Source organism: Scyliorhinus torazame, chromosome 6 (assembly GCF_047496885.1).
Source record: "Scyliorhinus torazame isolate Kashiwa2021f chromosome 6, sScyTor2.1, whole genome shotgun sequence".
NCBI lineage: Eukaryota > Metazoa > Chordata > Chondrichthyes > Carcharhiniformes > Scyliorhinidae > Scyliorhinus > Scyliorhinus torazame.
Window position 1 is genome coordinate 14,183,017 of NC_092712.1, and position 25,445 is coordinate 14,208,461.

A 25,445-nucleotide genomic window follows, 5' to 3' on the forward strand; every position below is an offset into this window, starting at 1 on the left:
ATTGTGGTGAAGACAGTGGTAGAGCTGATGATTCGGTCAGTTGTTTCAGTACTGGCCAGGACACCACAAAACTGGTTGCCACATGCCCCCTTCTGTCACCAACAATGGTCAAGAAGGTAGTAACTAGTTTTCCAAGACAGGCACAGTTGCAGTCGGCAGAGGCTTGCACAAGGCAATACGTTTCGGCAGGGGGGGGGGGGGGGGGGGGGGGGGGAGAAAGAGATTATCGTAGGAGGCTCATCCTTGAATTCAGATGTTTTCCCCGAAAGACAACCCAAATTTTCCTGTGCTTGTTCCCATTGCACATGTTGATATGGAAGCAAATTAATATTTGCAAGAGACGGAGGTTTATCCCCATCCTTCGCCACTAATGAATTGCTTCTCCCTTGCAAATATAAAGCCCGTATGCTAGTATGTACTAGAACCAGCCAAGTGCAACACACTGCAGTGTGCTGGAGATTAATAGATGATTTTGGCCCAATGCATGCCTTGAATGGACGGATCGATCAGCAACACCTAGAACAGATTGCAAGGGGCAGTGGTACAGCTCTCGGATGCTGGATTCACATTGGCAATCAGCTACCGGAGATGGTTCACTTTCGGAAAGAATTTAATCAAATTGAGCCAAAGAGCCTTCTTCCCTCTTAACCAGTAGACCCCCCCCCCCCCCGCCGCCCCCTGACCAAAGGTCAGGCCAGAGTGAGGCTTGGACCCACAACCTTCTGAGAACAGAGTTTACCGACCAAATCACACTTTTATGGTGGAAAGTAGAGAAAAGGAGGTTCTTTAAGGCAAGTGGAACAGCTGAGAGTTTACATTTCACCCTCCCAGAATGAGGCAGCACAACTCTAAAATCAGTGTGTCAGATAACCTGCTAATTAGGTCAAAGTTCTTCGACTTTCAAAACAAAAACACGGCAAGTGCCCAGTGTTACCCAAGAGAATAATGGCGCAGAACCTTATTTCTTGCAACCTCTGGTTCACTGCCCACCTCAGGTAGTGTGGCGACTGTAGGGTGATGGGTTTTCCTTGCCCCATGTCTGGGTCTGTTGCTGATTCATTGATAGAGACTGACTGCTCTGGCTAGTGAGTGACTCCATTGTTGTGTCATATAACTATCAGGATGGTAGACGGTGAACTAGATGGATTATCCAGCAATGCCTATGGCCTAGCCCTGTTCTTGATCTAATAAGTGAACCTCAGTATACTCAAAAATAAAAAGCACAAGCACCGCAATCACTATGTCTTTGGTTTACAAATGTTGTCTCATCAGAAAATTAGTTCAGAGGAATACAGCTTTCCCCATCGCTAATTCAACATTGATGTTTGCAAACACCAGAGGCGCTCATGAAGATTAATCAAACCCATGTGCTGCATCTCGCCCTCGCTTGCTTTGCCCCAATGGAGAGATGCCATAATGGACATGTTCAATGATGCTGGTGATTAATTAAAAAATATTAAACAAGCCCAACTCTGACACTTCATGTGAAGATACTGCCTCGAGTCTCCACGGTTCTATTAACAGAGCACCCAGGATCACGACACGCCTGTGGAAATAAACATATGAACCTGACATACAAAATTAAAAAGTGCAAAGTTTCAAAATCAGCTACAAAAAGCTGAAGTTGGTTTTGTGCATCAGCGCTGTACCTGGCGTGAAAACGTCCCAGCTCCCTTATCCCAGCATATCCTCAGACAGGTGAAACAGCATAGAGGGGGGGGGGGGAAGAGGAGAGAGCAGAGAACCATCACGTCATTAATAGTAATCTCACATTATTCACTAAACTTGTGAATAACCAATTGGTTCTCTTGTGCAATGAAACATTACAAGTATACGGAGATACACCATGGGAGATGCAATCTGACTCCCACCCAGATAGCTGTCACCTGCTCCACCCACCAACTGGGGGCTAATGGTGAATTTTTGGAATCGTCATCTCCGAGGATTGTGGATGCTTCATCGATGAGTATATTCAAAGCTGAGATAGACAATTTTAATTAAGACCAGCCAGAATCATGTCAATGACAGAGCAGGTTCAACAGGCTGCATGATCCATTCCAATTGGTGTTTGTCTGATACATCAAATCGGTTTGCTGAAAAGAAATACTCAAATATGGCATACCATTTTGGATAGGAAATATATCGAAAGCAAGCAAGCTTCTATTTAAATCTAGACTAACCAAAACATAGGGGCTGGTTTAGCTCACTGGGCTAAATCGCTGGCTTTTAAAGCAGACCAAGGCAGGCCAGCAGCACGGTTCAATTCCCATACCAGCCTCCCCGAACAGGCGCCAGAATGTGGCGACTAGGGGTTTTTCACAGTAACTTCATTTGAAGCCTACTTGTGACAATAAGCGATTTTCATTTTCATTTCATCTCCCAATGGTGAAAGGGAAACTAAATAATACAAAGTCTGCTACCTCCATCCAGAATAGAAGATTTCACATTAGGTAGCGCATTTTCTCTTGTTCGGTCCTGAAACCTCACCCTCACTGTATTTGAATAGTGCAGTCAGTTGACTGTTACATTACCACCCAGTCAAATGGACTGAAAGCAGAATTACAAAACAATACAGCCAGGATACTGGCCACTCTAAAGGCTGGGAAAGCTACAAGGACCTGGAATTGATGTATCCTTAAGGTGTGATACAACAGAACGGTAAAACACCATGGGTATAGCAAAGATCCACATCAGGGAACAAAAAAAGTGAAAAATGAGTTAATTTTGAAGTGGTTGGCCAGTTGACACACACACACACACACACACACACACACACACAAAAAGGGGCAACATTCCCTCATCCCCAGAATTGAGGGATACAGACTGCAGTCCAGCCCCCAACTCCAACACCAAGTTTCAGAAAAATTAAAATATACACATCAGCAATATACACAAAAAGTATTTAAACTTGCACAACAATGTTTATTTATTTTTTTATAAACCAAAAAATTAACTTGAGGAAAAAAAAGGGCTTCACAGGATGAGCCTGGAGGGTTGGGCCATGTCGCAGGCTCCAAGTTGGAACCAGAATGGTGGCACAGCAAATAATCTAAATCACCGAGCTTGCTGAATGAGGAAAGCCATCAGAAAGATTTTACAGTCTCCCTTCAAAATGGGGCAAGGGAGGGAAAAAGGAGCTTCACATGGGAGCAGAGAGCATAACCACTCAAAGCAAAACAAGGTGAAGATCGGGATGTGAAGCCTGATCCAGTCTGTTGCAATCAGCCATCTATACACCAGCTAAAATCCAGCAGCACGGATTGTCAGGTGCTCAGGGAAGGGGTGCTCTGTGCCAGGAGGTTGATGGTGCACTGATTTTCAGATTTCCATTGTGTTCACAAAAAAAAGTCACATCCTTGACAACGGCAGAGATCTCGCAAGTGCAAAGCTGGCCCTGATCCATGGAATACACTGATGTGTTCATACTTTCTGCTTGCAGAAGACAAGAGCTTGTTCGCTTGGCTTCCTAAACGTGCTGCACAACATAATGTAATAAGAGATGAATGTCAGCAATGGAGGCAAAAGAACAGGTACATCCACTTGGGTAATCCTGGGTCAAGGGACTGGAGGGAGCCATTTTATAACCAGAGGCCTCCTGGTAGTAGTTCCTGGTGCAATCTCTCAGAACGAGGAGTCGGCTAACAGGTGTGCACCAAAGTCAAAAAAAAGTTTAAATGCCTGAGATTAAAAATGAGGAGAGTGTTGGTCTTTCAGCTTCACACAACTGCAGGCTGGAGGTTATAGGAAGCGAGATGAAGAATGGGATGATGTGCTCACTACTTAGACACACACTGCCTGGTACCTGAGAAGAAAAAAAATGTTCATGCATATTAAATCATTGTTCGAAAAAGAAAAATAATTCCCAATACTCTTTCCCTTAACAATTACCTCCCCTATCTTGGACTCCGTGCTGAGGTGCAGATGTACAAATGTCTGTTCGTTCCTGCATCTTATACAAGAGACCAGTTGACAGGCTTCATCAGAATTGGAGATGGTAGAGCCCTGTTCAGTCCTCACTGGACATCGGCTTTTGAAGGGTAAGTGGGTCATGATCTGAAGCACAAAACTGACCTCTATCTGAGGTTTCTCCCAAGTATCAGCACACTCCCAACTGTGGAACTACTGCTCCCACCTCTATCAAGGTCAACTGATGTAACACAGACCAGCAAAGATGGTCATAGACCTAATGACAGATTATACTGCACAGGAAGCAGGCAACCTAATCATCTGCTTGAAACAGCCAAAATGCCTTAGAAAAAGGAATGGTTAAATTGAGCAGGCAGCAGGAGGTGTGGAATGTAATTAAGGCAAGGGGCAGCACAGTGGTTAGCACTGCTGCCTCAGTGCCAGGGACCCAGGTTCAATACCAGCCTTGGGTGACTAGGTTTGTTCTTCCAGTGTCTGCGAGAGTTTTCCCAGTGTCTACGTGAGTTTTCTCCCACAGTCCAAAGATGTGCAGGTGAGGTGGTGTTACAGGGATAGGGTAGGGAGTGAGCCTCGGTAAAGTGGTCTTTTGGAAGGTCAGTGCAGACTTGATGGGCTGAATGGCCTCCTTCTGCACTGTAAGGATTCTTTAAAAGGATCAGAACAGCTATAGAGTTCATTCTGGCTCTTTGTAGAGCACCCAGTCAATCTCATTCTCCTGATCTATCCCCATAGCCAACAAGCTTATTTCCCTCAAGGTCTATCCAATTCCTTCCACCATCCTCATAGGCAGTCAGCTCAAAGCCATCATTACTTTGTAAAATAATTTTCCCTTGCATTTACCCGATACCTCCTGTCCACAGCTTTAGTACCGCAAGCTAATAGGAGGTATTTTTGTCCAAACTGTCATATTCCTGTTCATCTCCCAAGTCTCCCCCAACCTCCTTGGCCCACAGAGGACAGCCCCACGCCTGTCTATCACCTCGGTTTCTCGAGTAGACCACCATATCTTTCCCTGAAGTGTACTGAACAGAACTGAACACACTACTCGAGTTGTGACCCAAGCAGAGCTTTCTATAATTTCTACAAAACATATCGTACCTTTAACAGTGTTTCACAGGAACATTGTAAACCAGAATACCAAGCCACATGTGGCACAAATAGAAGTTTAAGATCATCGCAGGATTAAATAATTAATAATTTTTAAATAATCTTTACTGTAAGTAGGCTAATATTAACACTGCAATGAAGTTACTGTGAAAAGCCCCCAGTTGCCACATTCCGGCACAGTTCAGGTACACTGGGGGAGAATTCAGAATGTCCAAATTACCTAACAGCACGTCTTTCGGGACTTGTGTGAGGAAACCGGAGCACCCGGAGGAAACCCACGCAGACACGGGAAGAACGTGCAGACTCCGCACAGACAGTGACCCAAGCCGGGAATTGAACCTGTGACCCTGGAGTGTAAAGCAACAGTGCTATCCACTCTGATACCCCAAATATGACACCAAGGTTGTGATCATGGCTTAAACTCACTGTTGTTAGGGAGGGTTGGAGTCAGTATGCAGGGACCAAGTTTAGGGCAGGGACCAAGTTTAGGGCAGGGACCAGTTTTTCCAATATTGAATTGAAGGAGAACTGGGTACCAGCTGACATGTGGTTTCCGATGATGTTCCCGTGGAAAAGAAATGAGAGAAAGATGAAAGTTCAGGGCTAGGGGAGAAGTGTGCAATTCTTCGGTTTATAGATATCATATGCTTTGTCAACCATTCTGTCCAAAAATCCATGCACATGACCTCCCACGTCTGAGCTGCACATCTTCAGAACTGTTATTTAATCTATACTGCCTCCCTAACCTTTCTGCTAAAATGACTCGCCCCACTCCTGTATTAAAACTCCATCTCTGTCCGGTTGCAGGCTATTTATAGCAACCTCACTGCCCACTCCACCTCTTACTATTATGATAGATTGTTGGGCACCTTTCGAACTAGCCTGTGTTATGGGCCAGGGTTTAAAGAACCCCAAAGTGTATCATGAAGTTCACCTGACCCACAACTTTTAATAGATTGTGGTATGGGGAGCACACGGCCCACTCTACAGGTGTGGTACAGCAGAAATGGAAAAGTATTTCTTAAAGCAAAACAATGTTTATTCTATGAACTCAAATTAACCTTTTTTTTTAAACATAGTGAACATCTTAACAGCCATCAATTCAAATACAAGTAATCCTTAATAACGTCCCAAACAACATCCAGAAGCCAGAAGAAACACCTTTTAACAGAAGCACATCAGGTTTACATTCATTACTGAAAACATTTATAATTCTGAATTCACCAAATGATCAAGAGATAGTCTTTTCATGGCAGAGAGATCAACAGTACACCTGCTCTCTGCTTTCAGCTCCAACACTGAAAACAAAACGAAACCACACCCTGCAGCAAACAGCCCAAAACGAAAGTAAAAAGCTGACAGACAACCCATCTCCACCCACACTCTGACATCACTGATAAACACCCATTTCTTAAAGGTACTCTCATGACAACTGCATTTGTTTAGGTCACGTGTACGGAGGTACAGAACATAACAGCGCAGTACCGATCCTTCGGCCCTCGATGTTGCGCCAACCTGTGAAACCACTCTAAAGCCCATCTACACTATTCCCTTATCGTCCATGTGTCTATCCAATGACCATTTGAATGCCCTTGGTGTTGGCAAATACACTACTGATGCAGGCAGCGCATTCCACACCCTTACTACTCTCCGAGTAAAGAACCTACCTCTGACATCTGTCTTATATCTATCTCCCCTCAATTTAAAGCTATGTCCCCTCATGCTAGACATCACCATCCGAGGAAAAAGGCTCTCACTGTCCACCCTATCCAATCATCTGATCATCTTGTATGCCTCAATTAAGTCACCTCTTAACCTTCTTCTCTCTAACGAAAACAGCCTCAAGTCCCTCAGCCTTTCCTCATAAGATCTTCCCTCCATACCAGGCAACATTCTGGTAAATCTCCTCTGCACCCTTTCCAATGCTTCCACATCCTTCCTATAATGTGGCGACCAGAATTGCACGCAATACTCCAAATGCGGCCGCACCAGAGTTTTGTACAGCTGCAACATGACCTCATGGTTCCGAAACTCAATCCCTCTACCAATAAAAGCTAACACACCGTACGCCTTCTTAACAACCCTCTCAACCTGGGTGGCAACTTTCAGTGATCTATGTACATGGACACCCAGATCTCTCTGCTCATCCACACTGCCAAGAATCTTACCATTAGCTCAGTACTCTGTCTTCCTGTTATTCCTTCCAAAACGAATCACCTCACACTTTTCTGCATTAAACTCCATTTGCCACCTCTCAGCCCAGCGCTGCAGCTTATCTATGTCCCTCTGTAACTTGTAACATCCTTCCGCACTGTCCACAACTCCACCGACTTTAGTGTCATGTGCAAATTTACTCACCCATCCTTCTACGCCCTCCTCCAGGTCATTTATAAAAATGGCAAAGAGCAGTGGCCCCAAAACAGATCCTAGTGGTACACCACTAGTAACTGGACTCCAGTCTGAACATTTCCCAACAACCACCACCCTTCGTCTTCTTCCAGCTAGCCAATTTCTGATCCAAACTGCTAAATCACCCCGAATCCCATGCCTCCGTATTTTCTGCAGTAGCCTACCGTGGGGAACCTTATCAAACGCTTTACTGAAATCCATATACACCACATCAACTGCTTTACCCTCATCCACCTGTTTGGCCACCTTCTCAAAGAACTCTTATAAGGTTTGAGGCACGACCTACCCTTCACAAAACAGTGTTTACTATCTTTAATCAAATTATTCCTTTCCAGATGATTATACATCCCATCTCTTATAAACCTTTCCAAGATTTTCCCACAACAGAAGAAGTAAGGCTCACTGGTCTATAGTTACCGGGGTTGTCTCTACTCCCCTTCTTGAACAAGGGGACAACATTTGCTATCCTCCAGTCTTCTGGCACTATTCCTGTACACAAAGATGACTTAAAGATCAAAACCAAAGGCTCAGCAATCTCCTCCTTAGCTTCCCAGAGAATCCTAGGATAAATCCCATCCAGCCCAGGGGATTTATCTATTTTCACACTTTCCAGAATTGCTAACACCACCTCCTTATGAACCTCAAGCCCTTCTAGTCTAGTAGCCTGAATCTCAGTATTCTCCTCAACAACATAGTATTCACACAGGAAAAAGACAGACGAAAAATATTCATTTAGCACCTCTCATATCTCCTCGGACTCCACACACAACTTCCCACTACTGTCCGTGACTGGCCCTACTCTTACCCTAGTCATTAGTTTATTCCTGACTTTTCTATAGAAAGCTTTAGGGTTACCCTTGATCCTACCTGCCAAAGACTTCATGTCCCCTCCTGGCTCTTCTTAGCTCTCTCTTTAGGTCCTTCCTAGCTAATTTGTAACTCTCGAGTGCCCTAACTGAACCTTCATGTCTCATCTTTACATAAGCCTCCTTCTTCCTCTTGACAAGTGTTTCGACTGCTTTAGTAAACCACGGTTCCCTTGCTCGACTACTTCCTGCCTGACAGGTACATACCTAGCAAGGACATGCAGTAGCTGTTCCTTGAACAAGCTCCACATTTCCATTGTGCCCATCCCCTGCAGTTTTCCTCTCCATCCGATGCATCCTAAGTCTTGCCTCATCGCATCATAATTGCCTTTCCCCCAGATATCACTCTTGCTCTGCGGTACATACCTATCCCTTTCCATCACTAAAGTAAACGTAATGGAATTGTGGTCACTATCACCAAAGTGCTCACCTACCTCCAAATCTTTTTTTTTTTTTATTAAATATTTTATTGAAAATTTTTGGTCAACCAACACAGTACATTGTGCATCCTTTACACAATATTATAACAACACAAATAACAATGACCTATTTTATAAACAAAAAATGAATAAATAATAAAAAACAAAAATGAAAACTAGCCCTAATTGGCAACTGCCTTGTCACAAGTAACACTCTCCAAAAATATAATTTAACAGTCCAATATATAATTATCTGTAGCAACGACCTATACATACTATACAGTATATATTAACAACCCTGAGAGTCCTTCTGGTTCCTCCTCTCCACCCCCCCCCCCCCCCCCCCCCGATCCTGGGCTGCTGCTGCCGCCTTCTTTTTTCAATTCCGTCTATCTTTCTGCGAGGTACTCGACGAACGGTTGCCACCGCCTGGTGAACCCTTGAGCCGACCCCCTTAGGACGAACTTAATCCGCTCTAGCTTTATAAACCCCGCCATGTCATTTATCCAGGTCTCCACCCCCGGGGGCTTGGCTTCTTTCCACATTAGCAATATCCTGCGCCGGGCTACTAGGGACGCAAAGGCCAAAACATCGGCCTCTCTCGCCTCCTGCACTCCCGGCTCTTGTGCAACCCCAAATATAGCCAACCCCCAGCTTGGTTCGACCCGGACTCCTACTACTTTTGAAAGCACCTTTGTCACCCCCATCCAAAACCCCTGTAGTGCCGGGCATGACCAAAACATATGGGTATGATTCGCTGGGCTTCTCGAGCACCTCGCACACCTATCCTCCACCCCAAAAAATTTACTGAGCCGTGCTCCAGTCATATGCGCCCTGTGGAATACCTTAAACTGAATCAGGCTTAGCCTGGCACACGAGGACGACGAGTTTACCCTGCTTAGGGCATCTGCCCACAGCCCCTCCTCGATCTCCTCCCCCAGCTCTTCTTCCCATTTCCCTTTTAGTTCATCTACCATAGTCTCCCCTTCGCCCCTCATTTCCCCATATATATCTGACACCTTACCATCCCCCACCCATGTCTTTGAGATCACTCTGTCCTGCACCTCTTGTGTCGGGAGCTGCGGGAATTCCCTCACCTGTTGCCTCGCAAAAGCCCTCAGTTGCATATACCTGAATGCATTCCCTTGGGGCAACCCATATTTCTCGGTCAGCGCTCCCAGACTCGCGAACTTCCCATCCACAAACAGATCTTTCAGTTGCGTTATTCCTGCTCTTTGCCACATTCCATATCCCCCATCCATTCCCCCCGGGGCAAACCTATGATTGTTTCTTATCGGGGACCCCCCCAAGGCTCCAGTCTTTCCCCTATGCCGTCTCCACTGTCCCCAAATCTTCAGTGTAGCCACCACCACCGGGCTTGTGGTGTAGTTCCTCGGTGAGAACGGCAATGGGGCTGTCACCATAGCCTGTAGGCTAGTCCCCCTACAGGACGCCCTCTCTAATCTCTTCCACGCCACTCCCTCCTCCTCTCCCATCCACTTACTCACCATTGAAATATTAGTGGCCCAATAATACTCACTTAGGCTCGGTAGTGCCAGCCCCCCCCTATCCCTGCTACGCTGTAAGAATCCCTTCCTCACTCTCGGGGTCTTCCCGGCCCACACAAAACCCATGATGCTCTTTTCAATCCTTTTAAAAAAAGCCTTCGTGATCACCACCGGTAGGCACTGAAACACAAAGAGGAATCTCGGGAGGACCACCATCTTAACCGCCTGCACCCTCCCTGCCAGTGACAGGGATACCATATCCCATCTCTTGAAATCCTCCTCCATCTGTTCTACCAACCGCGTTAAATTTAACCTATGCAATGTGCCCCAATTCTTAGCTATCTGGATCCCCAGGTAACAAAAGTCCCTTGTTACCTTCCTCAACGGTAGGTCCTCTATTTCTCTACTCTGCTCCCCTGGATGCACCACAAACAACTCACTTTTCCCCATGTTCAATTTATACCCTGAAAAATCCCCAAACTCCCCAAGTATCCGCATTATTTCTGGCATCCCCTCCGCCGGGTCTGCCACATATAGTAGCAAATCGTCCGCATACAAAGATACCCGGTGTTCTTCTCCTCCCCTAAGTACTCCCCTCCACTTCTTGGAACCCCTCAACGCCATCGCCAGGGGCTCAATCGCCAGTGCAAACAATAATGGGTACAGAGGGCATCCCTGCCTTGTCCCTCTATGGAGCCGAAAATATGCAGATCCCCGTCCATTCGTGACCACGTTCGCCACTGGGGCCCTATACAACAGCTGCACCCATCTAACATACCCCTCTCCAAAACCAAATCTCCTCAACACCTCCCACAAATAATCCCACTCCACTCTATCAAATGCTTTCTCGGCATCCATCGCCACTACTATCTCCGTTTCTCCCTCTGGTGGGGCTATCATCATTACCCCTAACAACCTCCGTATATTCGTGTTCAGCTGTCTCCCCTTCACAAACCCAGTTTGGTCCTCGTGGACCACCCCCGGGACACATTCCTCTATTCTCATTGCCATTACCTTGGCCAGGATCTTGGCATCTACATTTAGGAGGGAAATAGGTCTATAGGACCCGCATTGTAGCGGGTCCTTTTCCTTCTTTAAGAGAAGCGATATCGTTGCTTCAGACATAGTCGGGGGCAGTTGTCCCCTTTCCTTTGCCTCATTAAAGGTCCTCGTCAGTACCGGGGCGAGCAAGTCCACATATTTTCTATAGAATTCGACTGGGAATCCATCCGGTCCCGGGGCCTTTCCCGCCTGCATGCTCCTAATTCCTTTCACCACTTCTTCTACCTCGATCTGTGCTCCCAGTCCCACCCTTTCCTGCTCTTCCACCTTGGGAAATTCCAGCCGATCCAAGAAGCCCATCATTCTCTCCCTCCCATCCGGGGGTTGAGCTTCATATAATTTTTTATAAAATGTCTTGAACACTCCATTCACTCTCTCCGCTCCATCTCTCCTTCCTCATCCCTCACTCCCCCTATTTCCCTCGCTGCTCCCCTTTTCCTCAATTGGTGTGCCAGCAACCTGCTCGCCTTCTCCCCATATTCGTACTGTACACCCTGTGCCTTCCTCCATTGTGCCTCTGCAGCGCCCGTAGTCAGCAAGTCAAATTCTACATGTAGCCTTTGCCTTTCCCTGTACAGTCCCTCCTCCGGTGCTTCCGCATATTGTCTGTCCACCCTCAAAAGTTCTTGCAGCAACCGCTCCCGTTCCTTACTCTCCTGCTTCCCTTTATGTGCCCTTATTGATATCAGCTCCCCTCTAACCACCGCCTTCAACGCCTCCCAGACCACTCCCACCTGGACCTCCCCATTATCATTGAGTTCCAAGTACTTTTCAATGCACCCCCTCACCCTTAGACACACCCCCTCATCTGCCATTAGTCCCATGTCCATTCTCCAGGGTGGGCGCCCTCCTGTTTCCTCCCCTATCTCCAAGTCCACCCAGTGTGGAGCGTGATCCGAAATGGCTATAGCCGTATACTCCGTTCCCCTCACCTTCGGGATCAATGCCCTACCCAGCACAAAAAAGTCTATTCGCGAGTAGACTTTATGGACATAGGAGAAAAACGAGAACTCCTTACTCCTAGGTCTGCTAAATCTCCACGGGTCTACACCTCCCATCTGCTCCATAAAATCTTTAAGTACCTTGGCTGCTGCCGGCCTCCTTCCAGTCCTGGACTTCGACTTATCCAGCCCTGGTTCCAACACCGTATTAAAATCTCCCCCAATTATCAGCTTTCCCATCTCTAGGTCCGGAATGCGTCCTAGCATCCGCCTCATAAAATTGGCATCATCCCAGTTCGGGGCATATACGTTTACCAAAACCACCGTCTCCCCCTGTAGTTTGCCACTCACCATCACGTATCTGCCCCCGTTATCCGCCACTATAGTCTTTGCCTCGAACATTACCCGCTTCCCCACTAATATAGCCACCCCCCTGTTTTTCGCATCTAGCCCCGAATGGAACACCTGCCCCACCCATCCTTTGCGTAGCCTAACCTGGTCTATCAGTTTCAGGTGCGTTTCCTGTAACATAACCACATCTGCCTTAAGTTTCTTAAGGTGTGCGAGTACCCGTGCCCTCTTTATCGGCCCGTTCAGCCCTCTCACGTTCCACGTGATCAGCCGAGTTGGGGGGCTTCCTACCCCCCCGCCTTGTTGATTAGCCATCACCTTTTTCCAGCTCCTCACCCGGTTCCCACGCAGCTGTATCTCCCCCAGGCGGTGCCCCCCCGCCCATCCTCCCCCATACCAGCTCCCCCCTCTCCCCAGCAGCAGCAACCCAGTAATTCCCCCCTCCCCCCCCGCTAGATCCCCCGCTAGCGTAATTACTCCCCCCATGTTGCTCCCAGAAGTCAGCAAACTCTGGCCGACCTCGGCTTCCCCCCATGACCTCGGCTCGCACCGTGGGACGCCCCCTCCTTCCTGCTTCTCTATTCCCGCCATGATTATCATAGCGCGGGAACCAAGCCCGCGCTTCTCCCTTGGCCCCGCCCCCAATGGCCAACGCCCCATCTCCTCCACCTCCCCTCCTCCCCCATCACCACCTGTGGGAGAGAGAAAAGTTACCACATCGCAGGATTAGTACATAAAACTCCTCTTTCCCCCCTTTTTAACCCCCCTCTTTGCCTCCCACATTCGCCCCACCACTTTGTTCAAACGTTCTTTTTAATAACCCACTCATTCCAGTTTTTCTTCCACAATAAAAGTCCACGCTTCATCCGCCGTCTCAAAGTAGTGGTGCCTCCCTCGATATGTGACCCACAGTCTTGCCGGTTGCAGCATTCCAAATTTTATCTTCTTTTTATGAAGCACCGCCTTGGCCCGATTAAAGCTCGCCCTCCTTCTCGCCACCTCCGCACTCCAGTCTTGATAAACGCGGATCACCGCGTTCTCCCATTTACTGCTCCGAGTTTTCTTCGCCCATCTAAGGACCATTTCTCTATCCTTAAAACGGAGGAATCTCACCACTATGGCTCTGGGAATTTCTCCTGCTCTCGGTCCTCGCGCCATCACTCGGTATGCTCCCTCCACCTCCAACGGACCCGCCGGGGCCTCCGCTCCCATTAACGAGTGCAGCATCGTGCTCACATATGCCCCGACGTCCGCTCCCTCCACACCTTCAGGAAGACCAAGAATCCTCAGGTTGTTCCTCCTTGCGTTGTTTTCCAGTGCCTCCAACCTTTCCACACATCGTTTCTGATGTGCCTCCTGCGTCTCCGTCTTCACCACCAGGCCCTGTATGTCGTCCTCATTCTCGGCTGCCTTTGCCTTCACGACCCGAAGCTCCCGCTCCTGGGTCTTTTGTTCCTCCTTTAGCCCTTCGATCACCTGTAGTATCAGGGCCAACAGCTCTTTCTTCATTTCCTTTTTGATCTCTTCCACACAGCATTTCAAGAACTCTTGTTGTTCAGGGCCCCATGTTAAACTGCCACCTTCCGACGCCATCTTGGTTTTTGCTTGCCTTCCTTGCTGCTGTTCTAAAGGATCCACTGCAATCCGGCCACTTTCTCCTCCTTTTTCCATCCGTATCCAGGGGGGATTCCCTTCTGGTTTACCACACAGTGTTTTTAGCCGTCAAAATTGCCGTTGGGGCTCCTATCAAGAGCCCAAAAGTCAGTTTCACCGGGAGCTGCCGAAACGTGCGACTCAGCTGGTCATCGCCGCACCCGGAAGTCACCTACCTCCAAATCTAACACCTGTCCTGGTTCATTACCCAGTACCAAATCCAATATGGATACGCCTCTCATTGGCCTATCTACATACTGTGTCAGGAAACCCTCCTGCACACATTGGACAAAAACAGATCCATCTAAAAGTACTCGAACTATAGCGTTTCCAGTCAATATTTGGAAAGTTAAAGTCCCCCATAACAACTACCCTGTTGCTTTCGCTCCTATCCAGAATCATCTTTGCAATCCTTTCCTCTACATCTCTGGAACTTTTCGGAGGCCTATAGAAACCCCCTAACAGGGTGACCTGTCCTTCCCTGTTTCTAACCTCAGCCCCCTCCCCCTCTTTTACCACGTTCCCTGAGCTTACTGAAATATCTAAACCCCGGCACCTGCAGCAACCATTCCTGTCCCTGCTCTATCCATGTCTCCGAAATGGCCACAACATCAAAGTCCCAGGTACCAACCCATGCCGCAAGTTCACCCACCTTATTCCGGATGCTCCTGGCATTGAAGACGACACACTTTAAACCACCTTCCTGCCTGCCGGTACACTCCTGCAACTTTGAAACCTTACTCATGATCTCACTACGCTCAACCTCCTGTATACTGAAGCTACAATTCAGGTTGCCAAGCCCCTGCTGAACTAGTTTAAACCCTCCCGAAGAGCTTTAGCAAATTTCCTCCCCAGGATATTGGTACCCCTCTGGTCCAGGTGTAGACCATCCCGTTTGTAGAGGTCCCATCGACCCCAGAATGAGCCCCAATTATCCAGAAATCTGAAACCCTCCCTCCTGCACCATCCCTGTAGCCACGTTTCAACTCCTCTCTCTCCCTATTCCTCGTCTCGCTAGCAAGTGGCACGGGTAACAACCCAGAGATAATAACTCTGTTTGTCCTGGATTTAAGTTTCCACCCTAGCTCCCTGAATTCCGGCCTTACATCCCTATCCCTTTTCATACCCATGTCGTTGGTACCTATGTGGACCACGACTTGGTGCTGCTCCCCCTCCTCCTTAAGGATCCCGAAAACACGATCCGAGACATCACGCACCCTGGCACCTGGGAGGGAACACCAACCGCGAATCTCTCTTGTTCCCACAGAATCTCCTATCTATCCCCCGAACTATGGAGTCTCCAATGACTAATGCTCTACTCCTCTCCCCACTTCTCTTCTGAGCAACAGGGACAGACTCTGTGCCAGAGACCTGTACCCCATGGCTTACCCCTGGTAAGTCTCCCCCCCACCCCCCCCCCCCCCCCCCAAACAGTATCCAAAGCGGTATACTTGTTACTAAGGGGATCCCTGTACTGACTGCTTCCTCCCAGCCCCTCTCACCGTCACCCATCTTTCTTTATTCTTCGGAGTAACTACATCCCTGAAGCTTCTATCTTTGACCACCTCTGCCTCCCGAATGATCCGAAGTTCATCCAGCTCCATTTCCCCAACGCGGTTTCTGAGGAGCTGGAGATGGGTGCACTTCCCACAGATGAAATCAGCAGGGACACTGACGGCGTCCCTCACCTCAAACGTTCTGCAGGAGGAACATTGCACTACCTTCCCTGCCATCCCCTCTAGATTAAAAAAAAGAAAAAAAGAGCTTACCTGTTATTCACTCCCCTTCTCAGCAAGCACGCACTCAGCAACCTCTGCGCCCCCACGATAACACGCGAGGGAAAATAAAAGAAAAACTACTTACCAGTCACCAGCCAGACCCTTACCTGCAGGCTGTGACATCACGGTTCAACTTTTTTCTACTTCTACCTGCCCTCGAGCCTTCCTCGTCATCTTTACAACGGTTGTGTTTTTTTTTGGTTAGAGGAGGGGGTAGGGAGGGAAACACTGAAGTGTTTCGGGTTTAAGTGTCACTTGACAACAGCTCCTCCACAAACCACCTTCAAGTTAGGGCGAGTACACGGACGTATGCAAATTTCCCCGGCAACAGCCAATCAGCAGCTCCGCTCTACTGTCCTCTGCTGGATGCTCATCTTCACTTGAACAGCTAGGGTCTCTTGCTGAGGTACACCTTAAAGTTAGGGTGAGCACACGGACGTATGCAGTGAAAGGTATTGTTCTGCATGCAGCAGAGTTCATTCCGTACATGAATAGAAAATACATGGGAGACAGTGGCCCATAGTTAGCACTGCTGCCTACAGCGCCGAGGACCCAGGTTTGATCCCAGCCTCGGGTCATTGTCTGTGTGGAGTTTGCACATTAAGACCACAAGACATAGGAGCAGAATTAGGCCACTCGGCCCATCGAGTCTGCACACCATTCAATCATGGCTGATATTTTCTCATCCCATTCTCCTGCCTTCTCCCCATAACCCCTGATCCCCTTATTAATCAAGAACCAATCTATCTCTGTCTTAAAGACACTCAGTGATTTGGCCTCCACAGCCTTCTGTGGCAAAGAGTTCCATAGATTCACCACCCTCTGGCTGAAGAAATTCGTCCTCATCTCGGTTTTAAAGGATCGGCCCTTTAGTCGGAGATGGTGCCCTCTGGTTCTAGTTTTTCCTACAAGTGGAAATATACTCTCCACATCCACTCTATCCAGGCCTCGCAGTATCCTGTAAGTTTCAATAAGATCCCCTCTCATCCTTCTAAACTCCAACGAGTACCTACCCAGAGACCTCAACCGTTCCTCATGCGACAAGCTCTTCTTTCCAGGGATCATTCTTGTGAACCTCCTCTGGACACTTTCCAAGATCAGCACATCCTTCCTTAGATACGGGGTCAAATTATCCCCATGTCTGTGTGGGTATCGCCCTCACAACCCAAAGATGTGCACGTTAGGTGGATTGGCCATGTTCAATTGGAAAAAAAAAATTCAAAAATACATAGAGCTCCATTGGCCGAGGTCAAAATCGGAGCTTGCGATCGGGCAGAGTACAGCTTCAGACGCAGAAATCGAGACAGGCGAGTGATGCCGAATCGCGACACTCCGCCTCCTCGAAAACAGCATCAAACGACGCACGCCACACTTCGTGGCAACACAGTTTGTATATTAGTGGGCCCACATGCAATTCGGCGCCTCCAACAACAGTACGGTCCACGTGCGCTCACAAATAGTGAACCTGGTGTGGCGGCTGCAGAGAGAGAAGAGGAGAGAGGAGAGGCATGGCGTACGGACAGTGTCCAGAACCGCCATACTTGGCCTACAGCAGTGCTACCGACTGGGGGTGGGCAGGTACGCAACATCATTACTGTAGTCAGCAAGATAGCCATAAACCTGGTGCCGGAGTCATATAGGTGACCCCCCCCCCCCCCCCCCCGGTGCCCTCTGGCCCCAGCCGACCAGTGGGGGTGTGGGTGTGCGTGCAGCTGAAGCTCGCAGCCCTGCGAGTGTCCATTGTGGACCAGTGATTTCAGCACCGTTTTTCGTGAGTTTCGATGGTGTTCCACACGGTGCTAGTACCCTCACCTGTAGCAGTATCGGTGCAGATGTGGCGCCGATGTGCAAGCCCACGGATTTGCGCCAGGGTCCCAGGTTCAATTCCCAGCTTGGGTGATTGTGTGTGCAGTCTGTACATTCTCCATGTCTGCGTGGGTTTCCTCGGGGTTCCTCCCACAAGTTCCAAAATATGTTGTTAGGTAATTTGGACATTCTGAATTCTCCCTCCGTGTACCCAAACAGGTGCCAGAATGTGACGACTAGGGGCTTTTCACAGTAACTGCATTGCTGTGTCAGTAAGCCTACTTGTGACAAAGATTATTAAATGTAAATACATAGACAGAGGTATCGGGTGAGCCGATGGAGTGCTGTATTACTCAGTAGCGGTGTGTGGAGAGATCAGTTGAATCCATACAAGTCATTCAGAGTCTGGTAACTGCAGGGAAGAAGCTGTTTGTGCATGTTCTGACTTTTGTTTCTCCTGCCCAATGGAAAAAGTTGGAAGTGTGAGTAAGCCAGGTGGGAGGGGTCTTTGATTATGCTGCCCGCTTTCCCTAGGCAGCGGGAGGTGTAGATGGAGTCAATGGATGGGAGGCAGGTTTGTGTGATGGACTGGGCGGTGTTCACGACTCTCTGAAGTTTCTTGCGGTCCTGAGCCGAGCAGTTGCCATACCAGGCTGTGATGCAGCCAGATAGGATGCTTTCTATGGTGCATCTGTAAAAGTTGGTAAGAGTCAATGTGATTATGCCGAATTTCCTTAGTTTCCTGAGGAAGTATAGGCGCTGTTGTGCTTTCTGGGTCATAGCGTCAACGTGGGTGGACCAGGGCAGATTGTTGGTGATGTGCAGATTGGATTTTGAAGCTGTCAACCATCTCCACCTCGGTTCCATGGATGCTGACAGGGGTGTTTACAGTACTTTGCTTCCTGAAGTCAATGACCAGATCTTTAGTTTTGCTGACATAGAGGGAGAGATAGTTGTCATTACACCATGCCACTACGTTCTCCATCTCCCTCCTGTACTCTGACTCATTGTTGTTCGAGATCCGACCCACTAGAGTAGTGTCATCAGCAAACATGTAGATGTATTTGAAGCAGATTTTGCCACACAACCATGTGTGTACACCGAGTACAGCAGGGGGCTAAGTACACAGCTTTGCAGGGCCCCAATATCGAGGACGATCATAAAAGAGGTATTGTTGTTTATCCTTACTGATTGTGGTCTATGGGTCAGGAAGTCAAGGATCCAGTTGCAGAGGGAGGAGCCAAGTCCTAGGTGTTGGGAGTTGAACATGGCTGGGATTATGGTGTTGAAGACAGAGCTGTAGTCAATGTATAGGAGTCTGATATAGGAGTCCTTGTTGTCAAGATGTACAAGGCTAAGGAAATATAGTGTCTGCTGTGGACCGGTTGTGACCATTCTATCCTATTCTCAATCTCTTTGCCGGTCTTACTTTTGTCTTCTCTTCTCCCCTCAACTTAACAAATTAATGATGGAGATGCCAGCATTGGACTAGGGTGGGCACAGTAAGAAGTCTTACAACACCAGGTTAAAATCCAACAGGTTTGTTTGGAATCACTAGCTTTCGGAGCATAGCTGATGAAGGAGCTGCGCTCCGACAGCTTGCGTTTCCAAATAAACCTGTTGGTCTTTAACCTGGTGTTGTGAGACTTCTTACTCATCGGATTAAGAGTGACCTCGATAGAGCAGCTGGGAAGAACAAAACACCTTCGGCAGTGAGGGGGGTCAATAACTAGGGGACATAGATCAAAAGTAATTGGAAGGTTAGAGGGGAGCTGGAGTATGTTTTCTACCCAGAGTAGTGGGGGCCTGGAAATTGCCTAAACAGGAGCACTGTGGGGGCAGCACAGTAGCACAAGTGTCTAGCACTGTGACTTCACAGCGCCAGGGTCCCAGGTTCGATTCCCCGCTGGGTCACTGTCTGTGTGGAGTCTGCACATTCTCCGTGTCTGCGTGGGTTTCCTCCGGGTGCTCTGGTTTCCTCCCACAGTCCAAAGACGTGCAGGTTAGGTGGATTGACCATACTAAAATTGCCCTTAAGTGTCCAAAAAAAAAAAAGGGTTAGGAAGGGTTATTGGGTTATGGGGATAGGGTGGAAGTGAGGGCTTAAATGAGTCAGTGCAGACTCGATGGGCTGAATGGCCTCCTTCTGCACTATGTTCTATGCAGTGAATGGTACACATCCTCATGCCATTTAACAATATTTAATTTGCACTTGCATAACAGGGTTATGAAGCAAGAGCTAGGGTTGGGATGGATTGTTCTTTAGACTGGCAGAGACATTGACCAAATAGTTCCTCCTACGCCATAAATGTTTTGTTTCCATATTTCCCAAAGCTCACACTGGCCACAGTCAGTGGGATACAGTGTTGACTGTTGGCCTGGGTTTAGTTAGCTAACTCAAGATAGGAACATATATCAGTATGGTCAGGGGAGGGAAGTTAGCAAGGGTCCTACTGCCTCCTGGAAAGCAGAGCTTGCAGGGAGACTTGTGCTCAAGTGTGCGAAAGGTAATCACGATGTTCAGCAATGGTAATAATTAGGACATACTGGATCTGCTGCCGGTCATACATCTCAATTCAACAAACCTGGTCTCTTCTATAGCTTCCGCTTCTTCATCTTCATCTTCATCCTGACTAAAGAGGACTTCATCTTCTAGATCCATGTCAAAGTTGTAGCTGATCTCAGTGCCCTGACTGTACAAATACCCACTGCAAATCAAGGAAAAATAATGTTAGATGGAGTGCGTGGTCTCAAAGCCCCATAAAGCCTTAACCAGGACTAGCCTTTCATCTCAAAAGTAGCAGGAATTTAACAAGATGAGCTTCAAGTTAGAGGTAATCCTGTTGCAACCGCTGCAGTTCTAATCAGAACTGAAGGGGTTGGATTAAGAGGAGAGGTTGAGTAGATTGGGACTGTACTCGTTGGAATTTAGAAGGATGAGGGGGGATCTTATAGAAACATAAGATTATGAAGGGAATAGATAGGATAGATGCGGGCAGGTTGTTTCCACTGGCGGGTGAAAGCAGAACTAGGGGGCATAGCCTCAAAATAAGGGGAAGTAGATTTAGGACTGAGTTTAGGAGGAACTTCTTCACCCAAAGGGTTGTGAATCTATGGAATTCCTTGCCCAGTGAAGCAGTAGAGGCTCCTTCATTAAATGTTTTTAAGATAAAGATAGATAGTTTTTTGAAGAATAAAGGGATTAAGGGTTATGGTGTTCGGGCCGGAAAGTGGAGCTGAGTCCACAAAAGATCAGCCATGATCTCATTGAATGGTGGAGCAGGCTCGAGGGGCCAGATGGCCTACTCCTGCTCCTAGTTCTTATGTTCTTATGTAATCAGCTTCATTCCCTGCAATGTTAGAGCATCAAAAGCACATTGCGAGTGAAACTGGTCTGAGGTACTTCACTCTCCCACTTTCCAAACGTCAATGTTATTTGTTACCCTAGTACAGGGATGCTCAAACTATTGCAACTGAGATTTTTTTTTTGTGGTGGGGGGGGGGGGGGGGGGGGGGGGGAGAGCCAACAAATGACTACATGTGATCTTACAAAAATGCAATCTTTTACTAGTGTGCAAAGTGTGTGTAATTCAAAGCGCTCTCTTTTTTAAATAATTAGAGCACCCAATTCATTTTTTTGCAATTAAGGGGCAATTTAGTGTGGCCAATCCACCTAGCCTGCACATCTTTGGGTTGTGGGGGCGAAACCCACGCAAACATGGGGACAATGTGCAATCTCCACATGGACAATCTCCACATGGACAGTGACCCAGAGCCGGGATCGAACCTGGGACCTCGGCGCCGTGAGGCAGCAGTGCTATCCACTGCGCCACCGTGCTGCCCCAAAGCCTTAACATCCTCTATTCATTCCTAATTCAGAAAGGTTTGGACCTTTTGGATTGGTGCTTCAAGCCCATGGGGTTGAAAAGCTGATGCTGTGAAATCAATTTGCACAAAAGCAGATGATAAAGACAGGAAGGGTCTGCACAGGTTGCAGATTGCTGTGAGTCACCCAGCCCTTGCAGTGGTGATAAAGTGATGGTCACTTTTGTACAATTCTGCCTCTCTCATTAATGTCAGACTTGGAACTGGTCAGCACAGTTATCAAACCCAGCACAGAATTGGAGAAAAAGCTGCAAACCATACAACTTCTTGCATCTGGGCATCGCCAGTAAATGCCAAATTAAATATGGCAATATTTGGCAAGAGAATCGCCCCATGCCATTCAATGGCATCAGCATCACCAAACCCCCCACTAACATTCTAGGCAATTACCATTGACCAGAAACTGAACTGGTCATAAAAATACTGTGGCTAAGAGGTAGGAGGTAAGTAACATATCTCCAGACTCCCCAAAGCCTGTCCACAAGGCACAAGTCAATGTGATGGAACACTCCACTTGCCTGTATGAGGAGTGCAGCCACAACACCACAAGAAGCTCAACATGACCCAGGACAAAGCAGCCCACTAGATTGGCACCCTATCCTCAAACACTCATTCCCTTGGCCATCAACACACAGTAGCAGCTGTGTACAGCATCTACAAGATGCACTGCAGGAACTCACCAAGGTTCCTTAAGTGGCACCTTCCAAACCCACAACCACGACCATCTGGAAGGACAAGGGCAGCAGATGGGTCTTTTTCCAATTTGCAGGCTGTGAATAGTGTGGTACCGGAGGGATGTGTGCTCGGACCCCAACTGTTCACATTATAAATGAATGGTTTGGACAAGGGAGAGGCGGAACGGTGGAGTTGGTTAGCACTGCTACCTCACTGCGCTGAGGACCCGGGACACTGGGGTTTGCACATTCTCCCCATTCCTGCGTGGGTCTTACCCCCACAACCCAAAAGATGCGCAGGGAAGGTGTATTGGCCATGATAAATTGTCCTTAATTGGAAAAAAAGAATTGGGTACTCTTTTAAAATAAATACTTTTTTAAAAAAATGAATATTTGGACAAGGGAGCTCAATATATCACCTCCAAGAGGTGGAAGGGGGAGCCGCGAGGATGCAGGGATGTTTCAGCGGGATTTGGACAAATGAACATTTGGACAAGGGAACTCAATATATTATCTCTAAATTTGCAATGATAAAACTTGGGTGGGAGGGAGAGCTGCGAGGATGCGGAGATGCTTCAGCGGGATATGGACAGGCTGAGTGGGCATACACCTGGCCGATGCAGTATAATGTGGATAAATTAGGTTATTCGCTTTGGAAGCAAAAATAGGCAGGCAGATTATTATTTGAATGGGTGTAAATTGAGAGAGGCGGATACTCAGCAAGACCTTGGTGTCCTCGTGCATCAGTCGCTGAAAGTCAGCGCGCTTTTTTGTGTTGGGAAGGTCGTTGATCTCTAGGGTGGAAGAAGCCGAGTACTCAGCCATAGCGGTTTCGGATCATGCCCCACATTGGGTGGACCTGGAAGTAGGAGAGGACAGGGAGCAGAGAACACTCTGGCGATTAGATGTGGGACTGATGGCGGATGAGGGAGTGTGTGCAAGAGTGCGGGGGTGTATTGAGAGATACCTAGAGGTCAATGACGACGGCGAGGTCCCTGTGGGAGTGGTCTGGGAAGCATTAAAAGCGGTGGTCAGAGGAGAGCTGATCTCTATTGGGGCCCACAAAAGGAAAACAGAGGCCAAGGAAAGGGAAAGATTACTGGGAGAGATTTTAAGGGTGAACAGGGAATTTGCAGAGACCCCGGAGGAGGAATTGTACAGGGAGAGGAGACGACTCCAGACGGAGTTTGACCTTCTGACCACCAGAAAGGCGGAGGTACTGTGGAGGAAGGCACAGGGGGGGGGGGGGGGGGGGGGGTATGAATATGGGGAAAAGGCTAGTCGCCTGTTGGCGCATCAATTGCGAAAGAGGGCAGCAGCGAGGGATATAGGAGGAATTAGAGACGAAAGGGGAGACACGGTGCGAAGGGCAGGAAAGATAAATGAGGTGTTCAAGACTTTCTATGAGGAACTGCATAGGTCTCAACCCCCAGAGGGAGAGGAGGGGATGCGGCAGTTCCTGGACCAATTGAGGTTCCCGAAAGTGGAGGAGCAGGAGGTGGCAGGCCTGGGGGCGCCGATTGAGGTGGACGAGGTTATTAAGGGACTGGGAAGCATGCAAGCAGGGAAGGCCCCGGGGCCAGACGGGTTCCCGGTGGAATATTACAGAAAATATGTGGACTTGTTGGCACGTTGATGGCGAGGACGTTCAATGAGGCCAGGGAAGGGGGGATTCTACCCCCGACGATGTCGGAGGCGACGATATCGCTAATTTTGAAGAGGGACAAAGATCCGTTGCAGTGCGGGTCCTATAGACCTATTTCACTATTGAACGTGGACGCCAAATTGCTGGCAAAGGTACTGGCATCGAGGATAGAGGACTGTGTCCCGGGGGTGATGCACGAAGACCAGACAGGGTTCGTAAAAGGGAGACAACTGAATATTAACGTGCAACGACTATTAGGGGTGATAATGATGCCCCCAGTGGAGGGGGAGGCAGAGATAGTGGCGGCAATGGACGCAGAGAAGGCATTTGATAGGGTGGAGTGGGAGTATTTATGGGAAGTGTTAAGGAGGTTTGGGTTAGGGAACGGGTTTATTAGCTGGGTTAGACTTCTTTATGGGGCTCCAACGGCAAGCGTAGTTACAGGTCGACATAGATCGGAGTATTTCCGATCATATAGGGGAACAAGACAGGGATGCCCGCTGTCTCCATTGTTGTTCGCGTTGGCAATTGAACCTCTGGCCAATGCGTTGAGAGACTCCAGGAAATGGAGAGGGGTGATTAGAGGGGGAGAAGAACACAGAGTCTCGTTATACGCAGATGACCTATTGTTATACGTGTCGGACCCAGCGGGGGGGGGATGATAGAGGTTTTGAGGGGGTTCGGGGAATTCTCGGGGTACAGGCTAAACATGGGGAAGAGTGAATTATTTGTGATACATCCAGGGGACCAGAGTAGAGAGATAGAAGGCTTACCGCTAAGGAAAGTGGAAAGAAACTTCCGATACCTGGGGATTTAGGTCGCTAGGAGCTGGGGAACCTTGCACAGACTTAATCTGACACGGCTGGTAGAACAAATGGAGGAGGACTTCAAGAGGTGGGACATGCAGCCTCTATCGCTGGCGGGCAGGGTGCAAGCAATTAAGATGATGGTCCTCCCGAGGTTCTTATTTGTATTTCAATGTCTCCCTATACTAATCACCAAGACCTTTTTTAATAAAATAGATAGGAGCATCACGAGCTTAGTGTGGGCAGGGAAAGTTCCGAGAGTAAGGAGGGGGCTCCTTCAGCGTAGTAGGGACAGAGGAGGACTGGCACTGCCGAACTTGGGTGATTACTATTGGGCCGCCAATGTGGCAATGATACGTAGATGGATGATGGAGGGTGAGGGAGCGGCGTGGAAAAGACTGGAGAGAAAGTCCTGTAAAGGGACGAGTTTAGAGGCGCTGGTGACGGCGCCGCTACCGTTCTCACCTAAAAAGTTTGCCACGAACCCGGTGGTGGCGGCAACACTGAATATCTGGGGACAGTGGAGGCGACAGAGAGGGGTGCGGGGAGCCCTGGTGGGGTCCCCTATCAGGAACAACCATAGGTTCGCCCCAGGAAGAATGGATGAA

General features: G+C 48.3%; 1 protein-coding gene across 1 annotated transcript in view; it reads right to left on the reverse strand.

The window, feature by feature from the left end:
* Positions 1 to 2,901: 2,901 nt before the first annotated feature.
* Positions 2,902 to 25,445, reverse strand: part of LOC140424678 (repressor of RNA polymerase III transcription MAF1 homolog) — a 90,022-nt gene continuing 67,478 nt past the window's right edge. The window contains exons 7-8 of the mRNA XM_072507946.1: positions 20,413 to 20,535; positions 2,902 to 3,802 (exon numbers count right to left, since the gene is read on the reverse strand). Of these exons, the coding sequence (XP_072364047.1) occupies positions 3,781 to 3,802; positions 20,413 to 20,535 (145 nt within the window). The 3' untranslated portion in view covers positions 2,902 to 3,780. The remainder of the gene's footprint in view (positions 3,803 to 20,412; positions 20,536 to 25,445) is intronic.